The 16,277-nt window shown below is 29.7% G+C and overlaps 2 protein-coding genes, 1 non-coding gene and 1 pseudogene across 4 annotated transcripts; 3 read left to right on the forward strand and 1 right to left on the reverse strand.

Moving 5' to 3' along the window:
* Positions 1–1,464: 1,464 nt before the first annotated feature.
* On the forward strand, positions 1,465–5,350 carry LOC102594345 (gibberellin 2-beta-dioxygenase 8-like). Its single transcript, XM_006352540.2, has 3 exons — positions 1,465–2,069; positions 4,334–4,664; positions 4,990–5,350. The coding sequence occupies exons 1-3, from the start codon at positions 1,627–1,629 to the stop codon at positions 5,227–5,229; spliced, it is 1,014 nt and encodes a 337-aa protein (XP_006352602.1). The 5' UTR covers positions 1,465–1,626; the 3' UTR covers positions 5,230–5,350.
* A 707-nt stretch (positions 5,351–6,057) lies between these two features.
* LOC102594677 (probable xyloglucan endotransglucosylase/hydrolase protein 8) lies at positions 6,058–8,224 on the reverse strand (annotated as a pseudogene).
* A 1,173-nt stretch (positions 8,225–9,397) lies between these two features.
* Positions 9,398–9,477, forward strand: TRNAL-UAG (transfer RNA leucine (anticodon UAG)). Its single transcript has one exon. It is a non-coding gene; the product is annotated as a tRNA-Leu (tRNA).
* A 519-nt stretch (positions 9,478–9,996) lies between these two features.
* Positions 9,997–13,279, forward strand: LOC102595009 (CRIB domain-containing protein RIC10). Of its 2 annotated transcripts, none has more exons than XM_006352542.2 (5): positions 9,997–10,352; positions 10,567–10,655; positions 10,833–10,930; positions 11,769–11,853; positions 12,408–12,879. In XM_006352542.2, exons 1-5 carry the CDS (start codon positions 10,219–10,221, stop codon positions 12,452–12,454), a joined length of 453 nt encoding a protein of 150 aa, XP_006352604.1. In that variant the 5' UTR covers positions 9,997–10,218; the 3' UTR covers positions 12,455–12,879. The 2 variants fall into 2 exon arrangements, with proteins under 2 accessions (XP_006352604.1, XP_006352603.1); XM_006352541.2 differs by lacking the exon at positions 12,408–12,879 and adding an exon at positions 12,914–13,279 and having other exon boundaries at positions 10,000–10,352.
* Positions 13,280–16,277: the final 2,998 nt, after the last annotated feature.

Here is a 16,277-nt window from a genome sequence, read left to right on the forward strand (position 1 = left end):
ATTTTCTAGCCCACACAAAAAATAAGTTATCCCGGCCTGGCCCGTCAAATTGCAAAACATGTATGGAGTGGGCTAGCCCATATTGATAGCTCTAATTTTTGGTTGATAAGTTTACTAACAAATTACAATTGGTTGGTAATATTTACCGACGAGCCTTTTAGCAACGGATTAATATAAGTTAGCATTTGGTTGATAACTCAATTTGCCAACTAAATTGATCAATTTACCAACGAATTATTTTATTGGTAATTGGGGTTCCTTTTGTAGTGGTGTACCATGATTTGTGATGGAGAATAATATGTCAAAAATGTCGAACTCAGAATTTCCATTAAAAAATTATTAAGATATAAAACAGTAAATTAAAAAATTTAAGTAAAATCAATGTATAAGATATATACATGAAAAATATCTTATCTAATTACATATATAATATAATTTCTCTACAAAAAAATGTATATGTGCCACTAACACCCATAAATCAGTACGGAGCTAGAGTATGACTTATTGATTCGGACCAACCTTTGATTGAAATGTCTTAAAATATCTATAAGTTATTAATTTTAAAACACAATAATTTATAATTGAAATCTTTACTCGGTAAAGTTCAAATTCTGGCTTCATACGCCCTTTGTCGGTCTATCATCCTTGAATCTTTGATCAATTAAATACACATACAATACTTGAATTTTTAAATGCCAATGGGTCCCCAATGGTCGTTGTTTGGGTGCACAAGGCTGCTTTGCTCCATTCACCACCTCCCTCCTAATTATAGGACACACATATTTATTTGTGTCCAAATGCCATTTAAATTGGCCTGACCAAAATACATAGTATCACAAATTCCAGAAACATAGTGTTTGATTCTCTTTTCTTCCTCATATACTCAATGATCACCATATTATATAACATAATTTTGGTCATATTTCGAAAACGAGTATAGGTTCTATGGACACATTATGATAAAAAAAGATATTTCGTGGTAAAAGATTTTCTTTCAACAACAATTTATGTCAATGTCATGGCATTTAGAGTCGCTTTAGCTTTTAACGACATTTATAGAGAGTGCTAATTATCAATTTTTAAAGAAGCCTTTTAGTGGTATTCACTATTTAGAGTCGATTTTACATGTAATATAAAAAATCAAGAAGACTTTTGAATATAGTAATAATCTTAGATTAAAGACTTGTGTAATTTATCAAAATGTCATTTTATTCTTATAATCTTAAATAGTAGAATATTAGATAGAAGTTACCAAATATAGAAATAGATATTCATTTTGAAATAAACTAAAAAAAAGAAGTAAGACACTTGAATTAGAACACAAAAACTAGTATGCATACATGTCCCTTTGTGGACATCCTATAAAGTTTGAACGGTACAAAGAAACATGATCCCTGCGAAAGAATGACACATGTAAATCAAAAAAATAATTCAAAGTATGTATACATAAACATTTACTTTACCATTTTTTCTTTAGCTATTTAGCTACACAATGTAATTTTCCAGCGAAAGAAACGTGAACCCTTAGACTAGAGTGACACCACAAAATGCTATATATATTCTGCATTTTTCTGCTGAATTTCATATGATGTTCTCTGACACCACATTTCTTTTCAGACCATAAGCATGGAAGAATCACCTGATCCTCCATTTGTGGAGACATACAAAAATCTTTTTGATACCAATATACTCAATGAAAAACACAATGACCTATTCATGGTGGAAGAATGTGAGTTGCCTTTGATAAATCTTCATCAACTTAAATACGGAGACAAATTCGAGAGACAAGAATGCAAGAAGAAGATAGCCAAGGCATCGCGAGAATGGGGTTTTTTCCAAGTGGTGAACCATGGAGTTTCACCCAATATTTTGGAAGAAATGAGGACGGAGCAAGTCACGCTTTTCAAGAAAACGTTTAATGAGAAGATGAATATTGACAAGAGTCTCAATTTCTCCGAAGGAAGTTACCGTTGGGGAACGCCAACGGCCACTTGCCTTCGGCAGATTTCTTGGTCGGAAGCTTTTCATGTACCTCTCTCTGATGTTTCAAAGGGTTTCAGCAGCCTCAGGTACATATTTTAGTTTCTATTTATGATTGATATCTTCGTCATCTGGTCTTCCTTTTCTCCATTGCTTTAGAGAAGGAGAGAAAGCAGAGATATCTCAATAAAATTTATGACTTCAAATTGAATTATATTATATTATATTGAAGAGATCTTTAATTTTCTTTTTATTTGTTTTAGTGATGTGACTATATTGATACTATATTTTCGTCATCTAGTCTCCCTTTTCTCCATCTCTCTAGAGAAGGAGAGAAAACAAAAGCGTCTCAATAAAATTTATGGATCTAAATTAAATTATGTTATAGTTAAGAGAATCTGATTTTTCTCTTTTATGTTTGTGTGTGTTTCTCTTTATGATTGATACTATATCTTCATCATCTGGTTTTCCTTTTCTTCATCTTTCTCTAGGAATATTCTCTTTTATGCTTTAGTGATGTGTGTGTTTATTTTTATGATTGATACTATATCTTTGTGATCTAGTCTTCACTTTCTCCGTCTCTTCTAGAGAAGGAGAGAAAGCAGAGACGTCTTAATAAAATTTGTAGCTTTAGATTATATTATATTATAATCAAGAGAAGATCCTCTTAATTTTCTCTTTTATGTACTTTAGTGATGTGTGTGCTTTTCTTTATGATTGATACTATATCTTCGTCATCTCGTTTCCCTTTTCTCTATCTTTCTCTAGAGAGGAGAGAAAGCAAAAGTGTTTCAATGAAATTTGTTGCTCTAAATTACAAAATATTATAGTCACTAGATTCTTAAATTTTTCTTTTATGTAATTTAGTGATGTGTGTTTCTCTTTGTGATTAATACTATATCTTCGTCATCTGGTCTGCCTTTTCTCCATTTCTCTCTAGAGAAGGAGAGAAAGTAGAGACGTTTCAGTAAAATTTGTGATTATAAATTAAATTATATTATAAGTTTGAAATTTTAGTAATTGCACTCTGTTCGAGTTTCACCTATAGAAATTTTTGAACAAAAGTTTCAAATTCCAATACAATACCATGCTGATGTTTTTTTTAAAGCTTTTAGAACTAATGAATGAATGGGTCAAGCTCTTCCTTAATGAAAATGATTGCACATGAAAGTCCTAAAATGAGAGGCTAAAGTGTCGGCCAGTCTTTCACATTAAAATGCAACTAAATACTATTGAATAGTTTTGAAGGGTTGACTAAATATTAATCTTGTTTCTCCTTTTTTATTTTTCATTCAATTTCTGGTATTCATATTGAAGTCCGATAAAATTTAAATTTGCCTCGAAAAGTTTCATATTAGGGGTAATATATTTTCTAACAAATGTGAGTATGTACCTAGGAGAACTCGAACCCAAAATCTTTGTTTAAGAATGAAATAGTATCTATCGTTCCACCACAACTCTTGTTGGTATGGTACACGTTTTTGAGTGCTGCCGACGGCTAGTCCTTATTAGGCAGGGAGGTATTACCCTACAAAGTGGAAGTATATCACCAATTGAAAGGCTTGTTGATAACCTGACTTGATAATGATGGTTCATTTTTTTGTGACTTGTGGGGTTGTTTATTTGAGGATCCAGTACTTTATAGTAAGATGAGTATCCTAAAAAGTGAAAAGTGTATCAATTTTAGGAAAAATAATATGTGTTTCATGCATTTGGCATTTCTTTAGGAGAAGATGTCTTAATCCTTATCCTCATGACTTTGGAGTTTGGACAAGGGCAGTCAACCTAAAACAAAAATACAAAAAGTTAACTCTGGACCACCCTTACCTAATATTAAAGAGGTTGTTTGGAGTTGATGGGATAAGGAATAATAATTTTTTGAAAATTATTTTGTGTTAAGATCAATTGAATTGGTTATTTCATATAGAAGATAGGATAGATAATTTCATGAGAGGTTGTTTGAACGTCGACGGAATAAGAAATAACAATTTTTGAAAATTATTTCTTATTGAAATAATAGGATTGACTATTTCATATAGAAGATAAGATAGATAATCTCACGGGAAATTAATGAGGTTGTTTGGACGTCAAATGGTATAAGAAATAACAACTTTGGGCCTCAATGAAATAAGAAATAATAGGATTTGACTATTTTATATAAAAGATAGGATAGATAACCTCATGAAAAATTAATGAGGTTGTTTGGAATAACGAATTACAATTGCTCCACCACTAATTAATAACATGTAACATCTTATGATTTTCACATTTTAAGAAGATTTATCCTTATAAGTTATATATTTTTTGAATGATCTGATAGTCTGTTAAATTTTTTATTTTTGGATGAATTCAGCTCTACCATGGAAGAATTTGCAACAACACTATCTGAATTAGCACAAGAATTAGCAAGATTATTAGCAGAGGAATTGGGAGATTATAATTATAAGTTGGATTATTTTAAAGAAACATGTTTGGCAAGTACTTGTTACCTAAGAATGAATAGATATCCAGCATGCCCTATTTCACCACAACTCTTTGGATTAATGCCACATACTGATAGTGACTTCCTCACAATATTGCATCAAGATGAGATTGGAGGCTTGCAATTATTTAGAGATGGCAAATGGATCTCTGTTAAGCCTAATCATGAAGCACTTATCATTAACATTGGAGATTTATTTCAGGTACTTTAATCATTTTCCTATACTAAGTCAACAGTCATCCTCTATAATAACATTTCACTATAATGATCTAATTTCATTTGTAAATGCTTTTTTCATGTTGTGTTAAATTGTATATTCTCCATAACATCATTTTGCTATAACAGCCAAAAATATCTGGACAAATGACGTTGTTATAGAGAGGTTGACTATATTTTTCGAAAAAATATTTCCGATCATACGAAAGACATTCTTATAATTGTATGACTTGTTTAATTTATTAAAAGTATATTTCTAACTTTTTGTCTCTTTTTTTTACAAATTAATGAAAAAGTGTTATATGATGCAGGCATGGAGCAATGGTGTTTATAGAAGTGTTGAACATAGAGTTGTGACAAATAAATTTAAAGAGAGATTTTCAACTGCATTTTTCTTATGTCCCTCTTATGACACAGAAATCCTTAGTTGTGTTGAACCTTGTCTTTATAGAAAATTTACATTTAGAGAATTCAGACAACAAGTCCAAGAGGATGTCAAGAATTTTGGTTATAAAATAGGTCTTCCTAGGTTTCTTGTATCAACCAACTAGAACACACACAAGTTAAATTACGGAAGATTTGGTTTTGTAGCCCTTTTTAAATTTATTTTTAGTTTTATGTCTTTTTTATGGGAGATTTTCAATTTTACAAGTAAGAGATCTGAAAATGTCATTTCTTTTGTTAAATTTATAAGTGATCAAAAGAGATCATTTCCACTATGTTACAACTTTAATTAAAAAGTTAAAAAGGCAAAAAAGCCTTATTTTTTCCCCTTATTTTTTCTGTTTATTTCACATGTCTCACAATATTAGAACCTTAAATCATCGATTTTGAAGACCGATTATTATATTGTGAATCTAGTAGTCATAATTGAACCTTAAATCATCGATTTCGAAGTATAAAATTGAGAGATTTTGCCTCAAACTTCTAGATATGTAATTTGAGGGTTTGAAGGTCGATTTAAATCCAGAATGAAAAGTCTTCGCATTTATTATAGTATAAATTTTAGGAATCGCATAGTTGTAATATGAAATTACAATTTATCCCTATTTAGTTTGTAATTACATCAATTCCTGAAAAAGTAAAACAAATCGGATACATAATATGTAACTCGGATACATTAAAAACTAGCTCGATACATTATAAAATAAACCGGATACATAATATGTAGCTCGGATACATTAAAAACTAGCTCAGATACATTCAAAACTAGTTCGGATACATTCAAAACTAGCTCGAATACATTCAAAACTAGCTTGAATACATTATAAAATAATTTAGAATTAGGAGAGAAATAAGAGATTTTAGAGGTTTTTAGAAATAGAAGGGAATATCAGAAATAAGGGAAACATAAGACGTGTATTTTAGTAAATTTTCCTTTATAAAATTGAATTCATGATCCAAGACACATGACAAAACAATACAACATCTACACACTCTTTAATCAAAATTGAAATACTAATTAATCCCATGGACTTAACCAACATTCCTCAGGCTTTACTTTGTATCTCTCAATATCTTGGCAATAATCATAAGTTACAAAATTTCTTTGCACCCAAGCATAGTCCAATTTTTGATCACTTGAAAGGTGCCAAGAATTATATTGATCCCACCAATTTTGAGTAGTTGTTGAAACACAAGAAGGGAAAGGATCTTCCCATTGACAAGCATCAACATTGAAATTCATATATGTTGATACAAATGGTGCATTTTTCCAGTCCGTTTTCTCTAACCCGCCCCGAGTAGCCCAATCATCTGCGTTCCATATGCTCGAAAATAAGTACATTGGCTTCTCGTTAGGGAAGAAATTGTTCATGTAATTCGCGTTTTTGTATACTCTTATTGGAACCTTATCCACGAAAAACCTGCACACACAACAATTAAATACATACAAAGATGGAATAACCTTTAATCTTGTCTTGTGATCGTAAACATGTCATGTGGAAAGTTGAAATGTCAAAAAAGGGAAAAAAAATAATTTATTTTTTTAATGAGTAAAAAGAAAAGTAAGACAAACAAATTAAAACAGTTAATATTTCTATACTTAAATCTATTTCCTTTTGCTTGAAAGTTGTGAGTTGACTAATTTAAAAGTTTAATATTTTTTCCAAGTGCACCCCAATTTCGAAGAAGGTACTAGGTGTAATAGTATTCTTTATTCATTTGACTTATAAAAAGACAGATCTCTACCATGAAATGTTTTAAAGTGAATCTACATGTCTATGTTCGATACTCACATTGAGATTCGACTCAGGTTAGAATCACATGAGTGCAAGTGGTTCATCTCAACCCCATTCGCCCAAAACATATATTGTATAATATAATGTTAAAATTATTTTTTAGATATATATAGTAGATGTTGAATCATCTTGACTTTTCGTGTGTTCAATATTGTTAATACTTTGAATCTCCTATATGAAAATACTGACTCTGCTATTACTGATCTGACTAATTCAAATTTCAGATTGAAAAAAGGTACTTACACAATTTGGTGAGAATTCCAAAGAATAGAATATGTATGGAAGTCTTGAGTAGGGTCAAACCATAGAACATGCCTCATCTCACGCCCACCAATACCATTTTTATACACATTTGTTTGAATAAGATAGGGTTCCCCTGTTCTATTCCCCAAGAACTCAGTCTAGCTCATCTCTAGTTGGCCCTGCTCCATCTTCTGTGCACATCTGTCGAATTCAAGATTTAAATTTTATGAGTTCAACACGTAAAAATTCACATTTTTTGTCATAAATTTAACTTGTATACATTAATTAATGTGTATACATTATACACTTATTATATACTAAATATGCATCGACAATGGCTAGGTAGACGAAATTCTTTTAGTTGACTAACTAAAAATGTTAAGATCCATAGCATCAACTTTCCATATTGAACTTGAGATAGTAACTTCAAAAATAGATTAATCACAAGAGTTTTTGTATATGATCAATGTATATAACTAAATTAAGTTATGCATGAAATATATTCAAAATCTTGCAACTTACATAATAAGCTGTAACAACACCAGCTGAATCACCTCCTACCAATTTCAACTTCATGCTAAACCAACCAAATCTATATCTCTGTCTGGTCATAAATCCACAACCTATAAGAAGAAGATATACATCAATGTTACTTTAAGGTTCAAATGTCAAAAATAAATGAAAAAAATTATAGAAAAATAATAAGCACTATATTCTATTGAGTTAATTCTAAGTAGAGTTAGATCCCTTTATAATATCAAAGTTTTCATTGGAACTAATTTTCATGTTATGTTGTATGTTTTTTCATAACACTTTGCAATATCCAGACAAAATAATATATGTTGTTATAGAGAGATTTGACTGTAAGTACGTACTTGCTTTGTTATCTAATGATAGATACCAGATCTGTCCATCTTCAGAAGTCTTGAAGTGAGAGTCAGGACAATCACTTTTACTAAAGTTGTCTTCAAATGAACATTTAATTTCAGAGCATAGGATAGCAATTACAATTCCAATTAAGAGAACTTTAGCCATTGAAGAAGCCTTTCTCTCCATTTTTGGTTTCTTCAATGAAATTCCTCTTGGAAGAGTAGTTAGACCTTGGCTAATAAATGGTCCTTTTCACTCATATTAAGGGCAAAAGTGGAAATAAAAATATTTTATGTTTGTTTAACATCTTTAATAAACTTTTTTTGCGCTTCGACTATTATTTTATTTTGTTATAATGACTCTTTTATGTTACTATTTGATATATTTTGTATTTATGCTAGTCTTTATTTGTCTTTTATATCTTCGAATAAGCAAGATTCTGCTCTTGTAAAATCAAAGATAGTTAAATATGTGATACTAATTGATTTAATATTAAAAAAACTTGTGATTTAAAATAAGTCAAAGATATTTTATGGTTATAAAATATTTCGTTAAATATAAAAGAAAACTTTTAAAATAAAATTGTTTCTAATTATAAAAGGTAACATTCCTTTTTAAATAGATTAAAAAGGAAGGAATGCAACATAATTGAGAAGATGAAATACTCCTCGGTTTAATTTGTTCGTATGATTTTGACTTGATACATATTTTAAGAAAATAAAGAAAACTTTTGTATAATGTATCAAAATGTTCTTTAATTTTATGGTCTTGAACATTTTAAGTGGAAAGTTAGAATCAAAGAGTTATTAATTAGGAAAATGACATTATCTTTTGAAATAAACTAAAGAGAAAAAAAAAAGATAAATAAATTAAAACGAATGAATGGATAGTAATAGTATGTTCTATCGTTTCTAAAAAATCAAATTAAAAACAAGTTGCAAGAAAGTCAGCTCTAAGATGCCTTCTTTAAATGAAAGTCAGACTGCATTAGATTAGTGTTAAGTTTTTATAATATAAACTTCTCGATTTAACAACTGGATTTTGCTAAGGTAATAATTACTCATTAATTTATTCATATTTGCCCCTCTACTTTTAAAAAAATTATCATTAATTTATTCATATTTTCCCCTCTACTTTAAAAAATTATTTATATTTATCCTTTGTTATACTTTTTAGCCACGTCTATCCTCGTAATTATACTTAGGGGGGGTTATATCTATTTACCTTCATAATTATGTTTTGTTTAAATATATCCCTTGTGGATTTTGTCCTAGTATAATCTCTTTTATAATTTAATTAATATAGTTGGCAATTTCTATCATAGAGATTATTAGAAATAAAAATATGAAATCTTAGACAACAAGAAGACAGTTTGGCCGAGTGGTCTAAGGCGCCAGATTTAGGCTCTGGTCCGAAAGGGCGTGGGTTCAAATCCCACAGCTGTCATTTTAATATTTCATTTTAGGTAATTGTTCTAAATAATCTAAAGAATAACTTGAATTAGTTATCGCCAAATCAAAACTCAAAAGAGAAGCTCTTCCTTCATTTGTATCTCCAAAAAAACAAAATCACCATGTACCATTAATTACATTTATGATAAATTCTTCAAAGATTAGTTTAATCGTCATTATCACGTCCTTCTCCCTCTTGAACCCCAACCCTAACCTCACCTGAGTACATGACTTTACTTTATCATAATCCTTCAAACCACAATAAATGGTAAATATAAAAATGACTGAAAGTTACATGACATTATTTACATCATTTATAAAATGACAAAGGTATATATATGCACTGCTTTTTAACAAAAGGTATTAGAGGTATATTTTACATTTAAAAAATGGCATATGGAGTGTCAAAAGTGGGATTAAAAAAACAATACAATATAAAATTTATGGAGAGGAATATTTCTAAAACATTAATTTTGTATTTAAATGTTCTTTGTAAAGTTTACCTCCCAACCTTTCTTTTTTAGTGGTTGGCCACCACATCTCTCATTTCTCTTTTTCTTTTTCTTTTTCTTTATCTCTTTCTTCCTTCTCTATCTCCCTCCTTTGAATATCTATACATAACTATCCATTCAACAAAAGAAAATAACACCATAAATTGTTTTCATTCAACTCTCACATTTTGTTTATTTATATTTGATGGATCAACTAGCTTGATTTTTGTTTTTGTTTTTCATGAATGCTTATCACATTTATATATCAAAATAATTATTTGGAAGAAGGTAATGGAAAATGCAAGGCCAAGGGAAGGAGAATTAGCTTTCTTTTTTTCTTTCACATATTTGTGTATGGTATTACCGTCGCTTTAATAAGGTACTATACTATTATTCAGAGACAGATTCAGAATTTAACTTTTAGAATAAAACATTATTGGTTCAATTGTACACATTCTTGGTTAGGCAAGGGAATGATTGAAACTTTTTTTTCTTCTATATTTTTTAAAATTGTATAATCTTTATAATATGTTCCATGTGTTTGCCTTTTTGGTTAGGCTATGGAATGATTTATTGACATTTTATGACCACAGGTTTTTTGGCTTGGGGTTTATAGTTTCTTCCATGGGAAACAAGATGAAGGGGATCATCAAAGGATTCAAATATATGTTTAATAATTTTGGTAATGCCTAAAGATTTTATGTTTTTGAGGTTTATGTTGTCTGGACTTTTCAAAATGTAATCGAATATGTATAGGATAATTTAAAAGTACATTATATCCAACACGTACTTAATAACATTTTTGAAAGATTTGAATAGAGCAGAGACTGATAAAGAAAATTGATTTGTGATTAAACAGCGGTGAAGGAGAGGGAGTTGGAGATTGGATGTCCAACTGATGTTAAACATGTGGCACATATTGGTTGGGATGGCCAATCTGGCAATGCACCAAGTTGGGTATGTTCTCATTTTCCCATCATGTTTCTTTGGTCCACAAATTATGTATCTTCTCCTATGCAATTTCATCATTTTGTACTAAACCTTTGTCAAGTGTCCTATGTTGGTTGAGGGAAAAAGTTATTAATCTTTTATATAGTTTTAGATAATTTTTATAGATAATTTTTATATTATGAACTAGTTTTTGAAATTAAGTTAATTTCAATATATGTGGAATTTACTTAATATGTTAGTAGAGATAGAATCGTCCTTGTTTATGGTTTATCCAATGTTAGACTTCTTTTGTCAATGCTTTAGAGGACCATCATTGGATATGGGTAAGAGTGGAACTAGAGTTTTACTTACGTGTTTAACAGAATTTGATTGTTTTTGTCAAAACTCAGCATAATTATATGTCTTAAGAAATCTATATAAAATATATAGTATTAATTTATTAAGGATAGATCCACCTTTGTGTTTCGGAAGCAGGGGCAAATTTATAACCTTAATTATGGTGCACATGAATCCATAATTTTTCTATCAAACTAGATATGTTTTATGTACATATTTTTTTAAAATTGATTTAGTATTATCTGCTAACACTCATTTTTTAAAAAGACTAAATGATACACCTTGCTCAATGCTGAGTTATTTACCAAGAAGATTAAGATTCAATTCCCACTTAATAGAAATCTCAAATCCACCTCTGGACGGAGGAGTTAAGTGTCACTTGAGTGAATGGAATGTCCTTTCCTTATATGATCCTGAACCACATGTGGAGCTAGCTTTTACGATTGAGCTAGCCAAATGTTCATTTTCTTAACAAAGTTTTCACATGCCTAACAATTTGATATTTTAGATGAATCAATTCAAGAAAGGGCCTGATTTTGCAGCAGCTTCTATTGGTAATTCTGGTTCTTCCCTTTCTCCATGGACTTCTCAAGGTAATCATTTGCTTTTAAGAAAATGTCTTTTTCCCTTAAACTCCTTTCAACAAAAGAATTATTGATCAAAATGTGCCTTAAAACAAAAATTAAAGATTAAACAGAGTATTTTGATATGTTGGCTTCAATCACATGTGTAGTGTCCTAATCAGACAATGGCAACTAGGGTTTCCTCACTGATCTAGATGTTGATTGAAAACTAATAATCTTGTCCTATGTTACGTTTGTATTAATTATTGTTGGGAGAAATATACAATTCAGCGGTGACATTTTTTCCTTTTAGTCAATTTCAGACAAAAATGATAATATATACTCCCTACGTCTCAAAAATAAATGTCACCTTCAGAAAAATTGTTCCAAAATAAGTGTCACATTAGAAATTTAAAGACAAAAAATAGTACTATAATTTTCCAACTTTGTAGTAGTGTTCAATTTTTAAAAGACATTTATCAAATAGGCGTGATTTAGTGAACTACACATTATATATATTGATTTCTTAACGGATGTGATTTCTTCATGTTTTTATTGCTCTAAGATTCTTTTCCTCAAGACAGGGAAATATTTTGGCTCATCCTTCACGAGATGTCTAAATAGGCCCTAGAAAGGGACAATTTTTCTAGTCTATCTGTCCAAAAACAAATTATTGGATGGTAGGCTATATATTGGCTTGTACTATAGTGCCCTTCAAAGTAGTAATTATTTTGTCGGGTACTTGTTATCTCACATCTTATAATACAAATATTGAGTGACTTTCTCCATTAAAGTTGAGGCAAATAAATAAATCACCTAACTTTATTAACATATACCTCAACTTCAATCATCTGTATATATGTCAAGATCAATACAATTAACCAATAATATGAGCTTTTATCTTGATTAAGCTTTTGATTAATACAATCAACATGTTGTATTTATGTTACTTGTCTTATTTTTCAGGTTAATAGTTACATGTAATTGCTTTTTAAAGTACTTAATAGTATAAGAATCTCTTTAGCTATTAGTATCCAAAAGTTAAAACTCATTTATTTATTTATTTTTGCATTGATTATTTGTTTGAAAGGAGTTGGAGAGTCAAATGAAGCGCAATCAACATGTGAGACTAACAAGGAGGTTAATGCTAAGAAGCAGAGGAGGAGGAAGTCCAAGACAACTTCCTCACCAAAATCTAGCTCATCATCAAGAGCAATGAAATCCAAGGCTAAATTTGTAAAAGAACAATCCAAACCAACAAATATAGAAGTGGCTTAATGTTAGAACCAAAAACAAAAATGAATCTTGTTTCTTCCTATCAAAGGTTTTTGAAAATTCTCATGATGTTCAAATTCTGAAAAGGCATTGAAGAGGGTAGGAAGGAGGGAATAGAAAATCGTGTAAATCGTCCTAGAAGGGATACATTATAAATGTGAGTGAGAAATACAAAAAAAAAGGGGGTAGAGATGTGAAACAAAAAAAATGTAGAATTTGATTTATAAATGGAGAGACATGCTTTTGGGGAAAATTGTAAAATCTAAATGATCAATGGATCTTTTTTACTAACTTATTTTCTTATGTTGTAAATTGATTGATTTTCTATGTGGAAGAAAATCCCATCACATAAATAAGGCCCGGCTTGGCCTTTGAAATATGATGGGCTGGGATGGGTCGGTCCACTATTTGTGTGGGCCTTAAATGGTTCTCCCAATACAATCTTGAGAGGGTCATGAGTTGGATTGCGTGAATCCATTTGAGTGAATAATATATTAAAAGGATAAAAAAATATCGAGAAAAACTCATATCTAAAATTTGAGACTATATAAAGGAGTTTTGAGTTGGATGGCCATTGAAGAGCTTCTAAGCTCAAATTTTAAAATTTGTCACAAACATAATTGCTTTAAGTGAATAATATGTCAAAAGAAATGAAATACTGAGTCTAAATTTAGATATGTTTTGAGGATAATTGAGCTAGTCGAAATAGAAAAATAAGTTACTTCATTGAGGAAGATAAATGGTGTATGTACACATTATATATACACAATTTTACATTATTTATACAATATAGATACACTACGTATACATACGATTATTTAGCTGATTTTTTTTCCGTTGTGCAATACATTTATGTAAGATACCCATCACATAAAGGGCTAGGTTAAGGCGGCTTAGCGGGTCAAACTCATATTTAATCATTTATGATGATCTCTCCAAACAGGCGCACGCTTATCTTCAAATATCTTAATGTCTCTAGTTGCAATGGAAAACCGAATACATTGCATAATCAAATTTATGTATCCAGAATTATGTTACATTTATTTCTTAACAGTAATTACTTCAAATAAATCATTAACACAAAAGAGTTATTATTAGCTCAGTAAAGCTTCTCAAAGTAGCTTATCATTGTCATTACTTTGCATGCAACTAAAAACCACAATAATTAATTGAAAAGGTTACATATTTGGCCTTTCGCTAAAAATAATTACAATCGTTAGCCATATATACAATAATTATGCATAAATAATGTATACTATATGCATATATACATTAATATACATTTTTTGCTATCTCTTTTGTGAGCAACTATAAAATGTAAAAAAGAAAGAAAAAAAAAACAGTTCAATGTCTTTAAGTGTTATCGCTTACTCAATATGTACACAATGTATAGGTTAGGTAAACTTATCCTAAATATACTTATATACTATATATATATACCTATGCATAACCAATATATATATATATATGTAATGTATATTTCGACTATTTTTGTACGTATTTTGTAAACTGATTATCTGAGCAATATATTTCGGTAAACATCCCATATAAAAATCCCTTAATCAAGTTGTTTTAGTTTTTAGTTTTATAATTTGTTTGCATCAAAGCTATTGTTGGTCCCATTTTCCTGTTAATTCATTCATTAATTTCCTTTGAAAATTCTTTTTTTAGTTTGTGGGTGGAAAAAAAAAGATTCATAAGTTGAAACAAATAAGAGCCTATTAATTGTGGGAAATCCCGTGAATGGTGAAATTAAATTCTGATTGTCTTAAATAACATAGACAACATAACAAAATTAAATTCCAATTTAAATATAGGCAAGGTACCTTTCCATACAATAATTAATACACTATACCCCCAATTCCTCTAGTTGGTAATACAGGCCAGCTGGTTTTCTGCCCCACATTTTTTATTTACCATCGTTGTTTCGATTATCGTATTATCTATTGTTGTTATTGTTCTTTTTTCTATCAATTTTCAATATGATTTCTTTTCTAATGTATTCTCTTATACAATTTTTTATATGCTTTTTACTGAAACTGAAAGTCAATCAAAAATAGTCTTTCTTAACATCACAAGATAGGGGTAGCATTACGTACACACTATTCCTTCAAGACTTCACTTAATTTTGAGATTTCATTGAATGTATTATTGCTGTTTCCGTACTTTCAAGCAACTTATAAGGGTGGCTTGGAGGTAGAGGCGGACCCACCCCTCTAGGTGGGGTGCACGTGCACCCGGTAACTTCAGAAAAAATTATATATATATTGAGAAACTGATAGAAATTAGGATATAATTAACAGTGCATCCATGAAAAGCATAGGAGTGCCAATGTACGATATATTTTTTTTTTTATGAAAACGATATTAATTTTGAAACCAAAAAAATAACAATAATAATAATAATAATAACAAAAAAAAGTTCTCTTTTTTTGTCACACTCACATTTGATTAAAAGCCAGTTTGCCACACCTTGTTGTGGTCCTCAAATTAATGGCTTATTTTTTCAGTTGTCACCAAAATTGACTTTTAAGGACACATTAATTTGATCTTGTCATGAAGCCTTAATATCTAAACCATACCCTTTAATTATGGCTTAATTTGTTCACAATGATTTTCATAAATGCTCCTATCAAATAAACATACATGGTTATGAATATACTTTGATTCAAAAGAAAAAGCAGAGTTATATCTTCTAAAATCAAAAGCAATAACAGCGGGATAAAGTAAGAAGATGCACAAGAATAGATATTTGGAATGTTCCATGATTAAGTATACTTACTGCAGCTGATTTTTTTCAATTTTTAATTTACCTTTATTGAAGAAGGATTAACATAATCGATAAGTTTGAATAAATTATAAGAGTGGGAGTTCCAATTAGCAATTAAAAAAAAGTTGAAATAAACCTATAATTATACACTGAGGAGTTTAGGACATCTTCACAATTAAATTATTTTAGCAGGTAATTATTGGTAAATGATTGACCATTGAAGTCAGTTGGGAGTTGGGACATCAATTTTCTTGATTGGATCTATTCAAAAATTATTATTATCCCCATTCAAAATAAAATAAAATTGTTTACTTTAGTTTATATAGTGATGTTTTTATTTTTTATTTATTATATCGTTAACATTATCTATTGAGGTTATACATAAATTAATATGAGTATTATCAAAATAT

The sequence above is a fragment of the Solanum tuberosum genome, unplaced genomic scaffold, assembly GCF_000226075.1.
Source record: "Solanum tuberosum cultivar DM 1-3 516 R44 unplaced genomic scaffold, SolTub_3.0 scf00149, whole genome shotgun sequence".
NCBI classification, from domain to species: domain Eukaryota; kingdom Viridiplantae; phylum Streptophyta; class Magnoliopsida; order Solanales; family Solanaceae; genus Solanum; species Solanum tuberosum.